This window comes from Nicotiana attenuata, unplaced genomic scaffold, assembly GCF_001879085.1.
Source record: "Nicotiana attenuata strain UT unplaced genomic scaffold, NIATTr2, whole genome shotgun sequence".
Taxonomy (NCBI): Eukaryota; Viridiplantae; Streptophyta; class Magnoliopsida; order Solanales; family Solanaceae; genus Nicotiana; species Nicotiana attenuata.
The window spans coordinates 52,172-76,231 of NW_017670735.1; the positions used below are offsets into that span (position 1 = coordinate 52,172).

Below are 24,060 nucleotides of genomic sequence, written 5' to 3' on the forward strand. Positions count from 1 at the left end.
AGAAAATTAAAATTAGCGACCAATGTTGGTCGCTAAATTTAAATAGATTTATTTATATTTTATACAATATTTAAATTAATAATATAATTGTTAAACGTTAGAACTGGGTCCCAGATTAGCGACCAAAGTTGGTCTCTATCTGCTTCCCCTTTAGTAAGCGACCAACTTTGGTCGCTAACTTTGAATTATATTAATTTATATTTTATAATTTTTTTTAAATAATAATATAATTATTAAAAATTTATAACTAGGTCCCAGATTAGCGACCAAAGTTGGTCTCTATCTGCTTCCTCTTTCGTGAGCGACCAACTTTGGTCGCTAATTTTGAATTATATTTATTTATATTTTATATTTTTTTTAAATAATAATATAGTTATTAAAATTTTATAAGTGGGTCCCACTTTAGCGACCAAAGTTGATCGCTAATTTCAGTATTTCTTTGACCAAGCAAGTCTGGCGAGTCCGGTCAATATTTTGACCAAATTAGCGACCAAAAAGCGACCATCTTGGTGACTAATGTATTTAAAATAATTATTTAATTATTTTCTCCAATTTAGCGACCAACGTTGGTCGCTTTTCTTGATAGACCAATTTTGGTCGCCAAATTTTGGTCGCTTTTTTCCGGATTTTTAGTAGTGTATGCTGGAGTTCCAGCATACTTATACTGGAACTCCAGTATAATATGCTAGAGTTCAAATATACTTATGCTGGAACTCCAGCATAATACACTGGCGTATTTTCTGGCTTTTGAACAGTATTTTTGCTCAAATTTATCTTTACATGAAAAGTGGCTAAATTTCGATTACTTTTGAAGGGCTATTTTTGAACGACCACTTGTAAATTTGACTATTTTTTAATTTCTTCCATAAAAATTGTATCACATAAATTGAGTAGATAAATTCTACTATCACATAAATTGAGACAGATGAAATAATAACAATGAATAGATAGATAGTCTTGTCAGGTACATACTAACGATGAGACTCATTCATGAACAGTCATGTCTTGTGTTCAAACAAACGTGTCCTGTTATAAAAATTCATATGCTTCTTTTGGTGACATTCTTTCATGAATAAACATATACAACTTTAATCCATTCCTTGCTTTCTGAACTTGCATTCTTTCGTGTCGGAAAAATCCCAAGATGAAATAGTATTATGAATTAACGAGGACCCCGCTTTAGTTTCAACTTTACGTTTTGTTCCACAGTGTTATTGTTTACCTTGAAAATAGTAATTACAATTATATTTGACTGTGTGCTAGTTCTTAGATGATAGATGTTAAGTGTGTGCTATAAAAGTAAAGCAAGAGTGAGAAGCAGTGTCGTTATTCAAACCGAACAGTGGTGAATCGGGGCATCGAGCTAGCCTAAGCCGGGCCACAGGGTCGAGCTAAAGCGTCCGATTGAGGACGACCGATGAAGAACTAACAATTCTGAGAGCCCTGATGGTGGCTCTTTATGATCAACGATGAGCAATAAATGAAGAACAGTTGATAGAACACAATAAATATAAGCAATAAAATCAAAAGAGAGACAATGGAGAATGTTTAAGTTAGAGAGCAGAGAATGTTCTTGTTCTTGTATTCAATATCATGTGCGCAAGAGATGACAAGGGTCCCCTTTATATAGGAGGGTGAATCCCAACATAGTACATGCGCATTTATTACAAAGATATGCGACTGGTACAGCCATTTATTACAAAGATATACGGCTGGTACAACCATTTAATGTCACGGTATGGACTTGTACTATCCTTGTAGACCTGGTCAGCTCTAACCACGTGCTTTGAGAATTTCCCGCTTGTCCATCATACACACCGATTTGCACTGCCCCGAGGTCAAGCATAGGGAACCCTCGGGGTCGAACCTCGAGCTGTTCCTCGAGCCTTCTGGAGACGGGCTATGGAGCGTTATAATGATCATAAAACTGGACTCTCCGATTTTAGCCGTATACAGATAGTCCCCTCGTTTCTTAGAGTAAAAATGATAAGAAACGGCCTTGAATTCTTGCCTCTTCGATATTTCCATCATGATGTCAGCCCGTCAGAGCATTAAATGACGTGACTCAAAAGCTGCACAGAGGTCGCTGTCAGCACGATCATTGAGAAACCCACGAAGGTTATTGGTTCAACTCTTCCGCTTCTCAAACGTTGCCCAAATGGCTTCTATAAATACCTCAACTGTTTGTCATTCACACTTTTACAATATCTCCAAGTTTTCAGAGCTAAGTTCACCACTTTCTGCATTCATCTCTTCTCTGTGCTTGCTTCTTCATCTTCTTTCTCAGAAATTCAGTTGTAGTTATGGCTAAAACCTCCAAAACGGTACCTCAGAAAGAGGGTACCACTTCTTCATCACGTCCGTCTAAGGGCAAACCAAAAATACCTCCAAGTTCGAGCAATGTACCCCTGGCCACTTCGATACGGTGTCCGATTTTACCATTAATAATCCCGCTTCTACACAGGGCCGATGCGAGCCCGTGTCTCGGTATATCAGCGTGGTGACCGACACGAAGAGGGTAAAGATAGACTGCGGATGGGGGGAGGCAGTGCAAGTGGAGATCCCCAAACCTGAGGAAAGCATAGTACAACACAAAGCTGGCTTCCTCAGCGTATACACATACCCTTTCCCTCTAGGCCCCGTAGATTCTTCTTCACCGTCGATAGATCCGGTGATCCTCGACTTTTGTCGTGAGTACCGAGTAACACTCGGTCAGATCTATCCTTATTTCTTGAGGATTCTTTACATGCTCAGATATTTCTCCAACCGGGTCGTGGGAATGACCTTCACCCTCGATCACTTGGTTAGATTGTACAACCCCCATCTCTTCCAAGGTTTAATCAAGCTTCACCCTCGATCTACTAAGACATTCTTTGCGAGAATCGATGAAGACCAAGATCGGGGATGGATGAGCCGATTTGTCAGAGTAAGAACCTCGGACATCATCCCTGCTGATAGGATGCCATTCCCGGGGATGGAACATGAAGTGTAAGTGCCCCTACCTTGAATACATCTCGTTGCCCCTTCTTCCCTTTCTGAAATGATCTTCTTTTGATTATGTATCCACCGTTTGGTGCCCCGGCGCGGTTCAGGACCTTTCGGGATGGATCAGACAATTAGACTCTACTTTTCCTTATGGTGAGCGTGTTTGGCGTATTTGTCCAAAACGCGGTGGCAGGCCAAGAACCACGGTATGTTGTCGTTGTTGTTATTACCAAGTTTCTTACGAATATTCTTCGTGGCGGTAAGTTTAACACATCATGCCTGTGCAGACCTCGAGAAAGGCGTGTCGATGAGACCGGCTCCTCCTGGTGAAGAAGAAGCCTCGAAACCCGATAAGGGTAAGAAGAGGAAGAGGGAGGCGTCGACCGAGTCTCCAAAATCGAAGAAACCCAAGGTCCGCAAGCCTAAGACCGATGCCACGGTCTTGACTCCGACTGCTGCGGCAAGTCTTCGTGAAGATGATGATGACGGCGATCGCCCTTTGGTACAGAGGGTGAGACGGAGTGCTGATGCTCCATAAGCTGATGGTCGGAAGGCCGCCGAGTTGGGGGTGGCCGATGTGGACCAAACTCGTGCTAGAGAGCCCTCGAGGAGGGCTCGGGAGCAGTCCCCGAGCCTCAAGTCGGACACGGTACAGTCCGTGCCGGCAAATCCTCGGCTGGTGATTTCGGAGGGCCCGAATCCGAAGTTTTTCGAGATCAAGAAGAAACGCTGAGAAAAATTGACACCGTGGGAGGCTTTGAGTTGGGCCTTTCATTTTCTCCGGGGGAAATAAGGGATGCCGAGAACACGGGCGCTGCCAATGTGGGGGCCTCTTAGGGAGAGGACGATATGTTAAAGACTACTTCATTGGGGTCGACGTGGACGCAGATCTCGACTCCCTCATCGCCATCGAGGAGGCTGAGAGGCTTCAACAACAGGTGATATTCTCGACATACCATTTGTGCTTCGGAAAATTCTTTACCCTTGCCTTTCTAACTTCTGTGCTTTGTTGTAGGTCAAGAACCTGTATGACCGCGCCTTCTCCAAGCTTCAGGATGAGCTTTCATGCCATGAGAAGGAGCTTGAGAAGCTCACCTCGTGGCTAAATGAGTCGAAGGCTTCCTTTACCCGAAAGGAAGAGGAGTTGAGTAAGCTTCGGACGAGTCTCGAGAGAGTGCAGCAGGAACGGAATAGCTTTGCTGAGCAGGTAACACATCATTCATGAATTCATATTTTTATTCTTATATCTTGAAGCTTCCTGTCTTGATTCGCTTTTGCAGATCGGGCAAAAGAATGCTCTGGTAGGGCGACTTTAGGAAGAGGTTGCAGCCAAGGATATGGAGATCCTCGAGCTAAGGAGGCAGAATGAGGTCGTGACCTCCTAGAAACACCTTTTGCGGGGAGAGTTGGCCTCGACCCAGGATCTTCTTCGAAGTGCTCAGAGGGAGGCTGCTGCATTATCTGTGGCCAAGTCCGAGGCTGATGAAAAAGCATCTTCATACAAGAGGGATGCCGCTACCGCAAATGATCGAGCCAAAGAGATATTTGAGAATGCCGAGCAAAAGCTGACTCGGGCTGTTACTCATGCTCGTTTGCAAGCTAGGAGGCAGGCCTTCGAGGAAGCAAGCGCCGAAGGTGTCGATCTCTCTGCTGAGATCGAGAAAGCCAGAGCCTTAGAGGAAGATTCAACACCTTCAACTACTTCGGACGAGGGCTCCGGAAGTGATTCAGATAGTAGTGAGGGCGAAGAGTAGACTCGCGTTGTCGTTTCTGCTTCTTCTTTTCTTTCTTTTTGTATATGGATTCCGGGGGAGGGGCTTTGTAAAGACACCCCATGTAAATGTTATTTTGGAAATGTAAAAAGATCTCTCTGTTTCAAGTATTCAAATTTTAATTTTCAGTGCTCATGCAAAGTTAATCTTTGAAATTTGATGTCGGCTCTTTGGAGCCCATACTTGGAGTAACCGAGATCCTTGAGATCGGGCACCATCTCGAGGCTAGGTTGATAGCTCTTTTAGAATACATGCTTGCGATAATAGAGATCCTCGAGATCGGGCACCATCTCGAGGCTCGATCGATGTGGGGATCTCGATAGCTCTCGAGCGTTGTATGATGGTGTATGACATGACCGCGAAGTGACTGGGGTGGTCCCACCATTACACTTCCCCAAAAGTGGTAATGACATGGTCAAAATTAATTGGTCTTCAGAATAGGCGAGCAGTCGCCGCTTGCTCTATATATGTATCAGCTTTCTTCTTGTTTGATGCTTCTGCTGCTTCGCGCAATTATCCCTTTTATAGAGCTCTCCTTCCTTGCGTCAGTTCTTTTCATCATCTTAATTCAGAGCTTTCACGTGAGTTTTCACCTCCCTTCCCTTGTTTCACCATAGTTATGGCTGCTACGCCCATATCCGTTCACCAAGAAGAAGAGAGTTCCGCCTCTGTTTCCTGCCCGGTCGGTGGTACACCGCCGGCGTTCGGTGAGCGTTTCGAGATGCTTTGTCTCGAGGAGGGACTTTACGTTATAGAGGCTTCCCAATGTTCAGGGCCATTGGGAGCATGCGTCGAGGTTCATCTCATCAATAGGGGAGGAACACTTTGAGGCAGTTAGGAGAGACAGCGGATGGGGAGAAAAGACGGTACTTCAGGTACTTTCCCCGAAAGAGAGCATCACGGCTCATGTAGAGGGGTTTCTGAACGTGTACACGTACCCCTTTACATTGGGCACTCTCGATAGAGTCGTGCTCGAGTTTTGCAGAAGATATCGGGTTACCCTGGAACAGGTTCACCCGTCGTTTTGGAGGATAGTGTTGATGATAAGGTCTTTGCAGATAAAGCCGGGCTCGAGTTCACCCTCAGCCATCTCATTAGATTGTATCGGCCCTTGCATTACCGAGGCCTGATTATTCTACAGCGTCGATCCACCCGGCCCTTTGTTGCGAGTAACAAAGAAGACGGGGACCGAGGGTGGATGAGTCGATTTTGTCCGAGTGCGGACTGTTGACATTATTCCCGTAGAGTTCCTGTCATTCCCTGAGAAATGGAATTTCACACGTAAGTGGTACACTTGTGCTTTTGTCATCTTTGTTCATAGTGGAGGCAGACTCCGTAACGGTGTTTTCTTTTCCTTCCCACAGCAATCCCGTGGTTGCCATACGAGGTCCCCGATCTGGCGGATTGGACTCGAAAACTGGTAGCTTGCTCGACCTACGATGAGCGAAAGGGGCGAGATTCGTCGAAGGGTAGATGGGAGGCAAAACATCACGGTGAGTATTGTGTGATTCTTCTCTCTAAGGAATATTTCCCTCTGTGTCTACTAACTTTTTTACTGCAGGCGTTGGAGAATTTTTCGAGGTGAGACCATGCTCTCTCGGAGAGAAGGGAGGATCATCGGCTTTATGGTCGAAAAGCGATAACAAGCGTAAGGAATCTTTGGTGGGCGAGGAGATTTGCAGTGAGGCAGGGTCTGCCCGGAGGCAAAAAGGAGACGCAGCCGTTGAGGTAGATCACGTACCTATCGGCCGTCGTGTAGTCATTGGTGCAACAGAAGGGAGCGGCTACACATCGATGGCTCGAGCCGAGAGGCCTCCCGGGGCAGATGAGCCTGCAATACCCGAGATTTCTGGCCTCGGAGGAGTGGCTCCTCCTTTGCCACCGTCATCTTCTCCCGTCGAAGGTACTTCGAGGGATGCAGATGTTCTGCCGCCATCGTCTTCTCCTGTCGAAGGTACTTCGAGGGTTGCAAATGTTCTTCCGCCGTCCTCTCCTCCCGTTGAAGGTACTTCGAGGGATGCAAATGTTCTGCCGCCGTCCTCTTCTCCCGTCGAAGGTATATCGAGGGATGTTCGAGGCCAGGGGCTGCCTAAGCCAAGTGGGGTCTCGAGCGATCATATCCCCGTCGAGAGTGGTTTGTCTGGGGCCGATGAGACCAGGCCAGTAGATGCACGCTCAACTTTGAGGAGGCTTAGCGGCTCTGTTCTAAGGTGAGCTCTGGTTGACTTTGTTGGTTTTTCGGTTTTGCATTTTCACTATCTCACTGGATTTCTTTTTCATAGGCTTTTGACAAGCTCAAGTCCGAGCTGCTCCGCCGTGAAGCCCGGTTGCGGAAAGCTTTGGACGGGGAGAAATCCCTCAGGCTTCTTTGTGATAAAAGGGCAAAAGAGTTGATATATTTTTGGTACGAGACGAGTCGAAGCCTTGACTACGAAGACCACCTCGAGAGACAGGTAACCTTTGTTTCGAGGGGATGCACGTTTTCTCTTCTATCTTCGGAGATTAATATTTTGATGCTTTAGTTGCAGAGTAAGGCGGAGGGCTTGGAACGCCTTTGGGGCGAAGTTAGTCAGGCCAAGTGCGAGTGTAATGAGCTAAAGGCTCAGGTAGATGCCCAAGTTGCGGCCAAGAAGAATGCTTTGGCCAAGGTTACCGTCCTCGAGGTGCAACTTCGAAATGTTCATGAAAACATCTCGGTCCAGACGAGCAGGATTGTAATGCTCGAGTCTGACCTTTTGAAGATGAAGGCCGAGGTCGTGGACGCCCGAGCTGAGGCTGAAGAGATTCGAGCTAAGGCTGAGAAGAAAGTGGCCGTCTATTTAAAAGATATTGTCGATGCTCGAGCTGAGTTGAGAGGGGCTTCCGATCGGGAGAGCAGAAGCAATGAATATGTTCGGTGCAGATCCCGGAGGGAAACCCTCGAGGAGATCCATGCTAGGGGCTTCGATCTCTCGGAAGAGATAGAACAGGCCAAGGCGGATGAACTCGACGCCAAGTTCCTTGTATCCGATGCCGAAGATAATGAGGAAGAGGCCGATGGAGCCGTAGTCCCTGAGGGGAAAGCAGACTAGACCTTTCCTTTCTGATCCTGCCTACTATGCTCTTTGAGAACATTGTAAATGAAGCCTTGTATTATTTCATATATATATAAAAAGGAGCCTTTCGATTTTCCTCTTTCATGAATTTCTCGTTGCTTGTGTATATCTTCCTTTTGTTTTGAATTTTGACGCTTGTCAATGATTAGCCAGATGAATCGAGCTTCGGGGAAAACCCTTAGGTTTGCAAATCGGCCCTGGGCCTATTGGGCTGGCCCGTAGGCTCTTACGCATTTGCCCCTAGGCACTTTTAGTTAACCGTTTCGGGCTCAATCTTCGAGTCGGGTTTCGACTCGAGCTCATCGACCCTTAGGTTTTTGTATTTTAAGTTGGCTTCTTAGGCTCTTACGCGTTGGGTCGGCACGACCTCTAATATGGGCTGGCGCTTGGGCTCTTACGCCTTGGGTCGGTACGACCTCTAATATGGGCTAGCGCTTGGGCTCTTACGCCTTGGGTCGGTACGACCTCTGATATGGGCTGGCGCTTGGGCTCTTACGCCTTGGGTTGGTACGACCTCTAGTATAGGCTGGCGCCTGTGATTTTATGGCGATGGTCGGGCGTTCCTGAGTCGCGTTAGTTTGGCCGGAGCCTTATGACCGTAGTCATTGTGTTTGGCCGTAGCCTTTTAGTCCCCGAGTGAGATGGCCTCGACGTCTATATCGAGGGTATGCCCTTTTAGGGGTCTTACAAGTTCGAATATATAGCCTTGACTTTAGGATTGGGATTATGCCTTTTGTAAGGTCTTATAAATTTGAACATGCCTTACTCGAGGTCTTACAGATAGGTTACTTGGCACAAGTATAATTCATGTCTGGCTTGAGGTCTTACAAATAGATTACTTGGTACAAGTATAATTCATGCCTGGCTTGAGGTCTTACAGATAGGTTACTTGGTACAAGTATAATTCATGCCTTGCTTGAGGTCTTACAGATTTAGTATTGCCGCATAGAGGGCTTTTGGGCTCGAGGTCGCCCGCTTGGGGTCTTATAGCCTCGGGTTTTTGGTAGCTCGATGGGGTGACAGTCGTCGACAGTCCCCGAGACATCGAGAGTTATTGGCTCTGGAGCCGTTCTTTGTAACTTTGATGTTGCCTCATTGAGGGCTTACAAGCTCGAAGTTTCCGGCCAGGATGTCTTATGGCTTCGAGTTTTTGACGTCACTCCCCGAGTGTTCGGGAAATTTCTGGCTCTATGGCCATTTCTTGTAAAAATAGCAAACTTCTTAGAAGCGTGTTGCGTTTAGAAGATACTCCTTTGATTACTTGGTACAAGTATACATGTTTTCATCCTCGAGGGTTCGATTATTCTATGCGGACATGGTTCATTTGACCGTTTGGCCCGATACATCATTTTCCTATCGAGACCCTCTTTGACTCATCTTGATTTCTCCGGGGAGGTGATCTTCCGGGGGAATGCCCCCCAGTATTCGAGGTTAATTGAAGAGAAACCTTGAATACTTGATAAGTTCTCCTTAGGCAGCATATAGATGTTGACTCGTTAAAAACCTTGCCGGCAAAACCCTCCTTGGGATAAAATCCAATCGAAGGAAAAGAGTGCAACGCATGCTTCAAAACCTAAGGTCTTCGAGCTGGAAGGCGCTTTGATTTGTCTGACCGTACACCTGCACGCAGGTTAGTATAAGACGTAAATAAAAAGGGAGACGGTTATACCTTAGTAGTGATGGCGTTTCGAGCCTCAATATGCTTCAACAGCTTGCTCTGGGACACGGTACGGTCCTTTGCTCATTCACTCGGGTGCAGCCGAGAATGTAGCTTGTGATTGCTACTTTACTATTTGCTTATCCTTTGGCTCCTCCGATGTTGAAGGTGTCGATGCCGGTGCCACATCGTGCACCGCGAACATCTCTCTTGCCGCATGTTGCTCCCCGTATATGATTTTTATTCCGTCCTTTGTTGGGAATTTCATCATTTGGTGAAAGTTTGATGGTACTGCTCTCATGCAGTGTATCCATGGCCTTCGAGTAAGGCGTTGTACCTCATGTCTCCTTCGATGACATGAAATTTGACATTTTGGGTTGTGCTAGCCACGTTGACCGGGAGGGTGATCTCCCTTTTCGTTGTCTCGCTCACCATGTTGAATCCGTTGAGGACTCGAGAGGCAGGCACGATCTGGTCGAGCAGTCCAAGCTGCTCCACCACCCTCGACCTGTAATGTTGGCCGAGCTACCTGGATCCACAAGCACACGTTTAATTTGAAATGTATTCACAAGGAAAGAAATTACCAATGCATCGTTATGAGGCTGAGACAGGGCCTCGATGTCCTCTTCGCTGAATGTGAGAGAGTCCTCGGGTATTTAACCTCAAGTCTGTTTTTCCCTGGTGATGGATATTTTTGTTCGTTTGACAATGGGTTCCTGTGGGATGTCGATTCCTCCAACGATCATGTGGATGACATGCCGTGGCTCTTCTGTTTCATTTTTCCTGTTTGCCTCTCTTTCCCGAAATTGATTTTTGGCTCGGTCGCGGAGGAACTCTCGGAGGTGCCCTTTGCTGATTAGTCGGGCTACTTGTTCTCGGAGCTGTCTGCAATCGTTGGTCCTATGACCGCGTGTGCCATAAAACTCGCACACCAGGTTGGGGTTCCTTTGTGAGGAATCTGATTGTACGGGTTTTGGCCACCTGGCGTCTTTGATTTTACCTATGGCCGATAGGATGTCCAAAACATCAATGTTGAAGTTGTATTCGGATAGTCGGGGTACCTCGATCAGTCCCGTGTGTCTGTCGAATCCGGCTCTGCTCACGAGTCGCCAAGGATTCTGACCTCGATCTGCCCTTCGGTCGTTTCGGGGTATGTTACGCCTTGGGACGTTCCTTTGATCTTTAGTGTACGGTCGGTATCTTTCCCTGTTTGGCCTTGGTTCCTTTGCCGGGAGCCTGCTAGGATATACTGAGCCCGAGGGGGCTCCTAGTTGGTCATCCTCAACCCTAATCTTTGACTGATACCGGTTGTGGACATCCACACAAGTCACGGCGGGATACTCAACCAAGTTCTGCTTTAGCTGCTTCGAAGCTATTGAGCTTCGTTCGTTCAAACCTTAGGTGAAGGCCTGCACTGCCCAGTCATCGGAGACCGGTGGTAATTCCATTCGTTCCATTTGAAAGCGAGATACAAACTCCCATAGCATCTCGTTCTCTCTCTGTTTGATTTTGAAGCATCGGATTTCCTTGTAGCAACCTTCATGGCACCGGCATGTGCCTTTATAAAAGAATCTGCCAGCATGGCAAATGAGTCTATCGAATCTGGGGACAGGTTGTGATACCACAGCATGGCCCCTTTTGAAAGTGTTTCTCCGAATTTTTTCAACAGGACGGATTCAATCTCGTCGTCCTTCAGGTCATTTCCCTTTACAGCACAAGTGTATGCAGTGATATGCTCGTTGGGGTCCGAGGTTCCGTTGTACTTCGGGAGATCGGGCATTCTGAATTTCTTCGGGATGGGTTTTGGAGCAGCACTAAATGGGAATAGCCTTTGTACGAATTTCTTTGAATCAACACCCTTCAGAATCGAGGGTGCACCCGGGATCTGATTGACCCTTGAATTGTAGGTCTCCACCTTTTTGTCGTTAGCTTCTATCTTCTTTTCGCCCGATTCGATCCTCTTTGTGAGGTCCTCGAGCATCTTTATAACAGCAGGGTCGGCTGCTGACCCGTTGTTGCTCGATCTTTTCGGTACCTGTTCGGCTCGAGGAGCTGCTTCCAGTGCTGCTGTGCTTGGAGTTTTTTGGTGGCTTTGCAGTTGAGCAATCGCCAGCTGTTGTGCCTGCAACATCTCAAAAATAACGTGAAGGCTAACCTCTCGTTCCTCCCGAGCTAGAGTTCTTTGAGCTTCTTGTTGGTTTTCTTGGCGTATACTCCTGTTAGTATGAGGGCTTATATCGACGTGTTGGGCGTTGCGTGAGCCCACATCTACGCGAATTGGTTCTGGTGCGTCCTCAGGGTTTCGTAGTGGTACACCGACGCCTGGAACAGCTACACCATTCTCTCCATGATCCTCAGGACCATTGTTTTCATGTGCATTCACCGAGTTGGACATTTTGACCTAAAATCAAAGATTCTTGGACAAGAAAAAGTGCAAAGAATAACTTGCGTTTTTCAGTAAACCAGCACGAGAACATTCACTATTATTTTTAGCCCCACGGTGGGCGCCAAACTGTTTACCTTGAAAATGGTAATCACAATTATATTTGATTTTGTGGTTCTAAAAGTACGTAATTTATTTTAATGCTAATCGTTAGATTAGATGTTAAGTGTGTGCTATAAAAGTAAAGCAAGAGTGAGAAGCAGTGTCGTTATTCAAACCGAACAGTGGTGAATCGAGGCCTCGAGCTAGCCTAAGCCAGGCCTCGGGGTCGAGCTAAAGCGTCCGATTGAGGACGGCCGATGAAGTACTAACAATTCTGAGAGCCCTGATGGTGGCTCTTTATGATCAATGATGAGCAATAAATGAAGAACAGTTGATAGAACACAATAAATGTAAGCAATAAAATCAAAAGAGAGACAATGGAGAATGTTTAAGTTAGAGAGCAGAGAATGTTCTTGTTCTTGTATTTAATATTATGTGCGCAAGAGATGACAAGGGTCTCCTTTATATAGGAGGGTGAATCCCAGCATAGCACAGGTGCATTTATTACAAAGATATGCAACTGGTACAGCCATTTATTACAAAGATATGCGGCTGGTACAGCCATTTAATGTCACGGTACGGACTTGTACTATCCTTGTCTGGTCAGCTCTAACCACGTGCTTTGGGAATTTCCCGCTTGTCCATCATAGCCACCGATTTGCACTGCCCCCGAGGTCGAACATAGGGAACCCTCGGGGTCGAACCTCGAGCTGTTCCTCGAGCCTTCTGGAGACGAGCTATGGAGCTTTATAATGATTGTAAAACTGGACTCTTCGATTTTAGCCGTATACAATTATGATGGATAATTAAATCTGGTCCAATCCAAAAACTTTAACTTCCAAAACTGATTTTTCCTACAACTTGGTGCTACTTACATTCGTGATTTTTCCTACAATTTGCACTGCCCCCGAGGTCGAACATAGGGAACCCTCGGGGTCGAACCTCGAGCTGTTCCTCGAGCCTTCTGGAGACGAGCTATGGAGCTTTATAATGATTGTAAAACTGGACTCTTCGATTTTAGCCGTATACAATTATGATGGATAATTAAATCTGGTCCAATCCAAAAACTTTAACTTCCAAAACTGATTTTTCCTACAACTTGGTGCTACTTACATTCGTGGTGTATCAATATTTCGCACTTTTTTATGATGATTGTATTTGTGCCAACTTATATGCACCTAAACTATTATACTCGATATCTGCTATCTTTCATTAATACAGATACAAGACACAAGATGACTCTGCTCTACTTAGGCTTAGGCTTATGCTTAGGCTTAGACAAATAAAAAAATATACCTACTCTTTTCGTCTAATTTATGTGACGTATCGAATTTAGTGAGTCAAATGAATTGTTCTTTCCGTAATTTTCATGTCTTTTATATATTTTAAATAATTAATTATTGTGCTTGTAGTACTTTTGACGTGATTTTAAAATATAAATTTTATTTCGAAAAACTTAAATATCATATGTTCAAATTTACGATCAAAATTAAAAAATTTAAATTTCAAAAAGCAAAAAATATCACATAAATTGAGAGAGAGGAAGTAATACTTACTTTTTTTTTTTTTAAATTTGAACCTCATATTTAAAATTTCCATCAACTTCATTGACAGGGGCAGATTCAGTTCAACAGTTACGGGTTCCCGTGAATCAAGTAGTTTTTGTCTAAAAACTTGTATTTGTATTGAAAAATTCATTAAATGTATAAGAATAGTTAGCTTGGAATCCGGTCCGTTCTTCCGGTTAGTATTGTATATCAATTCGAGATTTTTGTAGCAACCCATAAACCTAAAATCCTACATCCTCCTCCTCAGTTCATTGACCATAATGAAACACGCCGACCTTTAAGCGCAGATCAATACTTCGCACATTGGACAACCATATTGAACATAATTCATTTACTTAGATGAAACAAAGTTCAATTTTCAAAAGAGCAAACCATTTCTTTTCTTCGTTAACTAGATTGCATACAGCTTTATATAATTTAACCACGTGGGGCGAGAAACATAAGTCATACTTAGTAACAATATTAAACCCTTAAACAAAATACAATGAACTTACCGGGGAACGCCGGGTGGCCGGTTCAGACGTCACCTAACGAAGACCTCCAAAGCCGACTTATTTTCCTGGTCAATGACATCAAAAAAGACCGGGTCGACAGTCACGTGACTATCCACGTGCACGCGAAACTTATGGTCCCACCACATCACCTTAGCAAATCCTTCTATATCCACCGTAGCATCCAGCACCATCTCTCGCTTCGCCACGTCGGATAGGAATTCCTTGCCGTGATGAGCCAGCTGAACGCCGCTCAGCCGCGCCGGTAGCCGGAGGACCTGGCAGGAACGCGGCGGCTGTGATCCGGCTTTCACCCGAGCCGAACCGAGGTGGTCGCCGGAGTAGAAAATCGACATTTCTGTAGACAAGTAAGTAATTGAAGTGACGTTAGGGTTAGTGACGTGGACGGTGAGGATGAGTTCAGCGTCAAGTACTGGGAAATTGAGCTTGAAGGAAGTGAGGTCAATGGAGATGAGGTGGAAATCTGGGTCCCGTGGCTTCGACGAAAGTGCTGACACCACCACGCCGGCAGCGGCGGCGCCGACGAGGGCGGAAGTCCAACTCCATCCGCCTCTTCTTCTACTTCCTTCTTTGCTCATTGGTTTGAATTGATTTTGAATTTGATTGGGACAGAAGAGAAAAGCAGTTGAAATGAAAATGGACTTGGGATTGTGAAATTACGTTTTATGTCCCTGGTTGTGGTCCATTGGAGCAGAAAAGTTAGGAAGCATGTAAGAATTTGATAAATTCGATTCTTCCCATACTTTCGGCCTGTTTTAAATGATTGTAATTTGTAACATTGTGTAAATAGTTTGTTTAATTTCATTAACACCTCATAGGATATAAACAGCTATTTATACACCCTCATATTTTCCTGTAATTGCATTACTTTCCCAATAATTGTCCATTATATGTCAACTTGAATGCCTACTACTGCTAAATTAAACGGTGTGCTATTCAATAATTTTATTGAATTGTTACTTCAATAAAATTGATTTATTGTAAGCAATATGTCATGTTCATATTTCACATAATCCGGATAGAACAGGTACTTAATTTTCAAATTCCTTCCGTAATTCCATTGCTTCTCAATATTTCGTCTTTTGCTTGTAAAATAGTACTCTATATACCTTTGTATATTTGTACAACATGCCGCTTTACAATTTCAAATTTAAGAAAACAATATTTTTAGATCTTTTACGTGTAAAGTAAATCTCCTGTGTAAAAAAGTAAGATCATAAAACTAAAAACAAGTTTGGAAATTTAAGTCAACATTTTGAGAAATTTTTTGACTTGGGGTAATTTAAGTCACCATTTTGAGAATTTTTTTGAATTTTGTGGCCTTGAGATACATATAACATATTAAAATATTGTTAAAATCTAGTGTTCATGAATATGTCATGTTATTTCTCGTAAGGAAATTTAAGTAATGGTATAATAAACATATCGGCAATTTAAAACTTATTAAATATTAAAAAGATATTATTTTTTTAAACAGACTGAAAGAATACCTATGACATAAATAAAACGTGGGAGCACTTAATATGGAAGAAATGGATGTATGAAATATAGTGGGGGAAAGATAGAGGTGGGACAGTGTAATTATGAGGCACATAAGGCATATTGGACGGCAGGACAAGGGGGGGCAAGGTTTATAGTGAAGGTAGCCTTTTCCTGGCTTATCCTTTCCCTGCCTACCTCTCCCCTTTAATTATTATCATCCTTCTGCATCAAGACTCTAAAATGGCACATGGTATCAAACTCCTCTTTTTGAATAACTTTATATAAGTCGCAAGGTATCAACTAGGACCGGGCATAATTTGGTAAATACNTCCTGACAACACTAAAGGTTGTGTATGTGATTTCCACCGCTCGTCCACTGGAGTAGGGCTGGGCATAATTTGGTAAATATCGAATTACCGTATCGAAACCGAAAATTTTGATATTTGGTATACGGTATTTTGGTATTTGGTATGGTATTTGGTTTTAAGTTTTTAAAAAAATTGGTATTAGGTATGGTATTTGGTATTTTAAAATAAAATACCGAAATATCAATATCATACCGAAATAGATATTATATTACACAAAACCATATTATCAATTATAACATAAATATAAAAAATCTAAAATTTTACTTTCCTTTATTCTCAAAGTTCATCAATTAATTCTAAACAAGTAACAAGACATTTCTAGTGATCAAATATTCTTTTATGTACAATTTTTCTCAATTTGGTCGATATTGGTAGTTTTGAATAAAACTTTTAGTCAACAAACATTTTCAGTTTTGTATTTTTGAGTACTTTAATTAGGAATATTAGAGTGTATGGCTCTATGCACTAGTCAGTATTCAAACCGAATAAACCGAAGTTACCGAACCGAATAAACCGAAACCGAAAGGGAAAACCGGAACCATACCGATTAATTAGTACGGTATTGGTATAGGATTTTAAGAAACCGAATACCGAAAATACTGAACCGAAATGTCTAAATACCGTACCGTACCGACCGACGAACACCCCTAGTATCAACTCTTATAGCAACTTGCCAGAAAAAGTAAAAGTTTCTTAATTACCGTAATCAAGATGGATATTGTGCCTAATTTAATTTCGAAAGTTAGCTCAGGTAAATAGTGTTCAAAATTATATATATATAAAGAGACATAGCACCCGTTTGGATTAGCTGATTTGAAATAGTTGATAAGCATTAGGTGTTGAAAAGCACTTTTAAGTGCTGAAACTGATTTAATAAATAAGCAGTTACGTGTTTGGATACAAGTACTGAAATTGATAATAAGTTGTTGCAGTATTATAAAAAAGTGCTGATAAGCTCTTTTTTTGTTAAAATGACTTAAATAACCTTAGAACTGTTTACACTTATAAGGGCGTAATTTGTTCAAATTTATTCCAGATCGATTCAAATACAAAATATTATATTTGTCATTTTATTTTAAATACAACTAGAGCCATCAAAATGGGCTTAGCCCATGAGGCCAGCCCAACCCAGCCCGCTACTTGGGTAGGGTTAGGATTTATTGAGCCCATTTAAAATTGAGGCTTATAAGCCCGACCCAAGTCAGCCCGCTGGCCCTTGATGCTTGACCGAGGCTGAGCCTGGGCCGGCCCGTGGGCCAAAAATTAATTAAATTTAAATTAATTAGTATTAAATATTTAACATTTAAAAAAAGTAAAAAGTAAAAAATTATTAACTATAATCCCCATTCCCCAACCCTAAATTGCTCATTTACCTTTCCATATCAACTAGAATTTAGATTTTTGACATGCATGTAATATGACAAAATTAGTTTTTCTTTTGCTTAATTAATAACGAACTCGAAAAGTCTTAGGTAGCCAATAAAATCTTTTCTCAAAAGAAAATATTACTTAAAGTGGCCAATGATCAGTTTGATTACTTTAATATATTATTACTATTTAAACTACTCTTCAGTATAGATAAAGATCAGTTTTAAATACACAAAAATAAATTGACCACTAGCAAATTTCAAGAATTTTAAAAGTTTATGCACTATAATGATGAAACCAACAAATGATGTTAATCCTACATTAAAAAACCTCAGCATATAAACTTATTAAAAGTATCTGAATCTGATGAAATTGAAAGAAATGTATTAATAAAATACTCATGTAACTTTAAAAAGAAGAGCAAGAGATATAGAGAATTTGCATTTCAATTACGAGATTCCTCGTCAAATATCAATATTTTTGTACGCTCTAAGCAAATAGAAGTTGTTTACATGATTAATCCATGTCACGAAAAAATATTTAGGGATTTAAAAAAAAAATTGAAGGGCCGGCCTGCCCTAGCCCGCGACCCTCTTAGGGCTGGGTTGGGCTAGTCATTTTAAGTCCCATTCATATAGCGGGCCGACCCGTCCTACCCTGCCAAATTTAAAAGCCCACGAGGCTTGGGCTGGGCTGGGCTGGTGTAACGACTCGGCCGTTCGTTTTTAGAATTTACGCCCCGATCCCCTATTAACTGCTTTCCCCGTGTTTGTTTCTGCTATTGTGAGTTGCCGGGACACTTAGTCCCTAAATGAGAGCTTAAGTTTTGGAAATTTGATCGTAGTCGAAACAGTGTGAAGACGGCCTCGGAATGGAATTTCGATGGTTCCGTTAGCTCCGTTGGGTGATTTCGGTCTTGGGAGCGTGTTCATATTGTGTTTTGGAGGTCCGTAGCTAATTTAGGCTTGAAATGCCGAAAGTCGATTTTTTTGAAGTTTCCGGTCCGATAGTGAGATTTTGATCCGAGGGTCGGAATGGAATTCCGGAAGTTGGAGTATCTCCGTAGCGTTGAATGTGACGTGTGTGCAAAATTTCAGGTCATTCGGACGAGGTTTGATGGACTTTTTGATTGAAAGTGTATTTTTAGAGTTTTGGAGTTCTTAGGCTTAAATCCGTGATTGATTCGTCGTTTCGATGTTGTTTTAGGTATTTTAAGGATTGGTATAAGTTTGGACAGTGGTATTAGACTTGTTTGTATTTTTGGTTGAGGTCCCGGGGGCCTCGGAATGGTTTCGGACGGTTGTTAGAAGAGTTAGGAGTTATTTGAGCAGCTTCAGCTGTTGGTTTTCTGTCATAACCGCACCTGCGGTTAGGTCCCGCAGGTGCGTAGCCGCAGAAGCGGCATTGTCATCGCATAAGCGGAATTGGGGAGGAACAGCAGGATCAGCAGATGCAGAAGATTTACCGCAGAAGCGGTACCGCATCTGCGAATGGGGAATCGCAGGTGCGGAGAAGGCAGAGTTAGTAATTTGTCGCAGATGCGACCGTTGGTCCGCAAAAGCGGGACCGCAGGTGCGGATTAGCTGCGCAGAAACATATAAATTCTTGTCTTAGCGAATTTGAGCTATTTTCACCTCTTTTCAAACGGTAAGAAGCCGTGGGGAGCATTTTCAAGAGGGATTTTCAGAGGAGTTCATTGGGGTAAGGTTTTGGTCCCTAAACTCATTATTGGAATGATTTTTATCATTTTAAGCATGAAAAATTAAGGAAAATCAGTAGTAATTTGGGGGTTAGAGCTTGACTAATTAGAGACGTTTGAGTGATGATTTGAGGGACCATTTGAGGTCTGATTGTGGTACTTTTGGTATGACCGAACTCGTGAGAGTGGGAGGATACTGGAAATTTAAATTTTACCCGATTTTGAGACGTGGGTCCGAGGGGAGTTTTGGTCATTTTACCTAATTTTGCATATTAGCTTAGAATTTATTTGTAGAATTAATTTCTTGAAGTGTTATTTACATTATGCAATTGAATTGAATAGATTTGGGCCATTTGGAGTCGAGTACTCGTGGCAAGAACGTGGTTTCGGGTTGATTGTGAGCCGGTTCGAGGTAAGTGGCTTGCCTAACCTTGTGTGGGGGACCTTCCCCTTAGGATTTGGTATATTTGTTAATTGAAATGCCTTGTACGTGAGGTGACGAGTGCGTACTTGTGCTAATTGTTGGAAAACCCGGTTTTCGCTAAGTAATTAAGATTGTGTTTTCTTCTCCTGTTATTACTACTTGCAATTTAAGCCTGCTGTTAGCTTAGAGAAGCATGCCTAATTGACTTACTTATTTTATTTGCTTAAACTGCCTTATTTGTGTTATGTGAAGCATGCTAGGTTAGAATTTCCTGTTCTACCTTGGTATGAAGTTGAGTTTAATTGAGAATTCCTTGTGTTATTGCTGTGTGTTTTACTTTGGGACTACGGGACGGCATCCTGGGAGATCCCCTGTACGTATTGTTGATTTGAACTGAAGTGCGGGATACCAAGAGATCCCTAATACATATTGAGGGTACCAAGAGATCCTCGGGATACCAAGTGATCCCTAGCATAAATTGAGGATACCAAGAGATCCTCGGGATACCAAGAGATCCCTAACATATATTGAGGATACTAAGAGATCCTCGGGATACTGAGAGATCCCTGGTTATTATCTCTGTGAAGGGTGGTATTCCTTGTGATTGTTTTTGCCTCTGTTTCAGTTATTGTTATCCTTATATTCCTGTATTTATTCTTACTGTTAACTTTCAACTGTACTGTTTTATCTTATTTTGTTATACCTTATATTTTATTTAATCTCAGTAGGGCCCTGAACTTCCTCGTCACTACCTGACCGAGGTTAGGCTTGGCACTTACTAAGTACCGTTGTGGTATACTCATGCCCTTCCTGCGCATGTTTTTCATGTGCAGATGCAGGTACTGCGACTCAGACTCATCACGCTCGAGGTGAGGCATTGTAGAGACTCCGAGGTATATCTGCCGCGTCCGCAGACCGAAGAGAGCATTTCTACTCTTGCTTTAAGTATTAGCCCTTCTGTATTTCCTTCTTTGTTAGATATTCTGGAGTTAGATACTGTTAGACATTCAAAAGCTTGTGATCATGAGGTTCCGGGTTTTGGAAAATGTTATTAGTTTCGAGTGTTGGTATTCTGTATGCCGGGCGACATTTCAACCATTATTTTATTTCACTATTTCGGTTTTTAAGTATTTTTTCCGCAAATGTTGTTTATTTTTCGCATTGTTAGGCTTACCTAGTCGTAGAGACTAGGTGCCGTCATGATGGTTGACGGAGGGCGAATCGGGGTCGTGACAAGTTGGTATCAGAGCTCTAGGTTCATTGGAGTCATGAATCACAAGCCGATTTATTAGAGTCTCATAGATCGGTACGGATACGTATGTACTTATCTACGAGAGGCTATGTAACTGTTAAGAAAGTTTCACTTCGTTTGATTTCCTTATCGTGCGAGATTTTGATATCACAATTCTAAACTTCTGTCTTCTATTCTCTCACAGATGGTGAGGACACGCGCTACTCGAGATGATCAGGCACCCGCGCCCCCTAATGAAGCCGTTAGAGGCCGGGGCCGGGGTAGAGGCCGAAGACGCGCTCGTGGTGCAGCCAGGGCACCCGCGTGAGCTGCCACCGAGGTGCCACCCGCAGTACCAGCCGGAGACTCTCCAGGAGACTCTGGCGTAGTTTATGACTATGTACACCACTCTAGCTCAGGCAGGGTTGCTTCCCCTTGCTACAGCTATATCCCAGGCCGGGGGAGGAGCACAGACTCCTGCCGCCCGCACTCTTGAGCAGCGAGTGCATGTTGATCATGTTCCAGAGATTATCCCTGCATAGCCGGTAGCCCCAGCTCAGCCCAAGGAGAGGACAGTGACTTCAGAGGAGGAGCAGAAGAGGCTTGAGAGGTTCAAGAAGTATCAGCCTCCTACATTCAGCGGACTAGCCTCCGATGATGCTCTTGGATTTCTAGAGGAGTTCTACCGTATCCTCTGTACCATGGGTATATCAGGATCGAGCGGGGTTTTCTTCACTACCTTCCAGCTTCGAGGAGCCGCCTATCAGTGGTGGCGTGCTTATGAGTTAGACAGTCCGGATGAGGCAGCTTCCCTGACTTGCGCTCAGTTTTTAGATATGTTCACGAGAGAGTATGTTCCCCAGAGCCTCAGGGACACTTGGCGTGCAGAGTTTGAGCACTTGCGCTAGGGTACTATGACTGTCTCGGAGTATGCTGTCCTTTACACCGACTTGGCTAGACATGCACCAGCATTGGTTTCTACGGTTCGCGAGAAGGTTCGCCGGTTTATTGTGGGGCTTATTCCTGGCATCAGGTCTAGCATGGCTCGTGAGTTAGATATGGATATTTTTTATCAGCAGGTGGTGAGCATTGCTAGGAGGATTGAGGGTATGCATGCTAGGGATAGAGAGGAGAGGGAGGCCAAGAGGTCTCGAGAGTCGGGCCATTATTCTGGTACCCGTGCCCCAGCTACAGGTCGTCATGGTAGGGGTTATGTGAGTCGCCCCGTTCATTCAGCTCTTCCAGCAGCTAGTGGTATTCCAGCTCCACCTAGGTCTCAGGAGACTTATTATACACCTCCGGTATCTAGTGCGCCTCCTGCACGGGGTGCTCCCAGCGGCCAGCGCAGCAGACCTGGCCCGAGTTAGTCACAGCCGCCACGTCCTCCCAGAGCTTGTTTTGAGTGTGGTGACACATACCATGTGGCGAGGGGTTGCCCTAGACTTCGGAGGGCTGCACCTCCACAGACTTCTCAGCCACAACGCGCCCCGTAGAGTTCTCAAGCTATGATCACTACACTAGTTGCTACCCCACCTGCTCAGCCAGCTAGAGGTGGAGGTCGGGGAGGTAGAGGTCGCCCTCGAGAGGGAGGCCAGGCTAGATACTATGCTCTTCCTGCCCGTACTGAGGATGTCGCCTCTGATTCTGTCAGCACAAGTACTATCTTGGTCTGTCACAGAGATGCATCGGTTCTTTTCGATCCAGGCTCTACTTATTCTTATGTGTCTTCTTATTTTGCTCCGCATTTGGGTGTATCTCGGGATCCTTTGAGTTCCCCTGTTTATGTTTCTACTCCTGTAGGAGATTATCTTGTTGTGGACCGCGTTTATCGGTCATGTTTGGTTGCTCTTAGTGGTTTTGAGATCAGAGCCGATTTATTGTTACTCAGCATGGTTGATTTTGATATTATCTTGGGCATGGACTGGTTGCCGCCCCATTATGCTATTCTTGATTGTCACGCCAAAACTGTGACGTTGGCTATGCCAGGTACCGCGTGTTAAGTGGAGGGGTACCTTAGATCATACTTCCAGTAGAGTTATTTCATTCCTTAAGGCTCAGCGTATGGTTGAGAAGGGGTGTGACACGTATCTAGCTTATGTGAGAGATGTCAGTATGGATACCCCTTCTATTGATTTAGTCCCAGTAGTACGAGATTTCTCTGATGTGTTTCCAGCTGATCTTCCGGGCATGCTGCCCGATAGAGATATTGATTTTGGCATTGATCTGTGTGCGGGCACTCAGCCTATTTCTATCCCTCCGTACCGTATGGCTCCTCCTGAGTTAAAGGAGTTGAAGGAACAGTGCAGGAATTACTTGATAAGGGTTTCATTCGGCCCAGTGTATCGCCTTGGGGTGCTCCTTTCTTATTTATGAAGAAGAAGGATGGTTCTATGCGTATGTGTATTGATTATCGCCAGTTGAACAAGGTTACAGTGAAGAACCGTTATCCTTTGCCCCGTATTGATGACCTGTTTGATCAGTTACAGGGTGCTTGTGTGTTTTCTAAGATTGACTTGCGTTCAGGCTATCATCAGTATAAGATTTGGGAGCCAGATATCCCGAAGACTACCTTCAGGACTCGGTACGAGTTCCTTGTTATGTCATTTGGGCTGACTAATGCCCCATCAGCCTTCATGCATCTGATGCACAGTGTATTCCGGCCATATCTTGACTCATTCGTGATTGTCTTTATTGATGACATTCTGGTGTATTCCCGGAGTCGGGAAAATCATGAGCAGCACCTGAGGACAGTGCTCCAAACTTTGAGAGAAAAGAAACTATATGCTAAGTTCTCGAAATGTGAGTTTTGGTTGGATTCCGTGGCATTCTTGGGTCACGTGGTCTCGAGTGAGGGTATTCAGGTGGATCCGAAGAAGGTGGAGGCAGTGCAGAGTTGGCCCAGACCATCCTTAGCTATAGAGATCCGCAGTTTTCTTGGCTTGGCGGGTTATTACCGTCGATTTGTTCAGGGGTTCTCATCTATTGCAGCACCTATGACCAGGCTAACCCAGAAGGGTGCTCCGTTACAGTGGACGGAAGAGTGCGAGGAGAGCTTTCAGAAGCTCAAGACAGCTTTGACTACAGCCCTAGTTTTTATATTGCCTACCGGTTCGGGGTCTTATACTGTCTATTGTGATGCCTCGAGGGTTGGCCTTGGAGCGGTATTGATGCAGGACGGTAGGGTGATTGCCTACGCCTCCAGACAGTTGAAGGTTCATGAGAAAAACTATCCTGTCCATGATCTCGAGTTAGCTGCCATTGTTCACGCCTTGAAGATCTGGCGTCATTATTTGTACGGTGTGCCTTGTGAGATTTATACTGATCACCGGAGTTTGCAGCATCTGTTCAAGCAGAAGGACCTTAACTTGCACCAGAGGAGGTGGTAAGAGTTGCTGAAGGACTATGATATCACTA

General features: G+C 43.9%; 1 protein-coding gene across 1 annotated transcript in view; it reads right to left on the minus strand.

Moving 5' to 3' along the window:
* The window catches only part of LOC109242795, a 17,055-nt gene extending 2,163 nt beyond the window's left edge, over positions 1-14,892 (minus strand). Inside the window, exon 1 of the mRNA XM_019409655.1 lies at positions 14,057-14,892. Coding sequence (XP_019265200.1) covers positions 14,086-14,652 — 567 coding nt within the window. The 5' untranslated portion in view covers positions 14,653-14,892 and the 3' untranslated portion in view covers positions 14,057-14,085. The remainder of the gene's footprint in view (positions 1-14,056) is intronic.
* Positions 14,893-24,060: the final 9,168 nt, after the last annotated feature.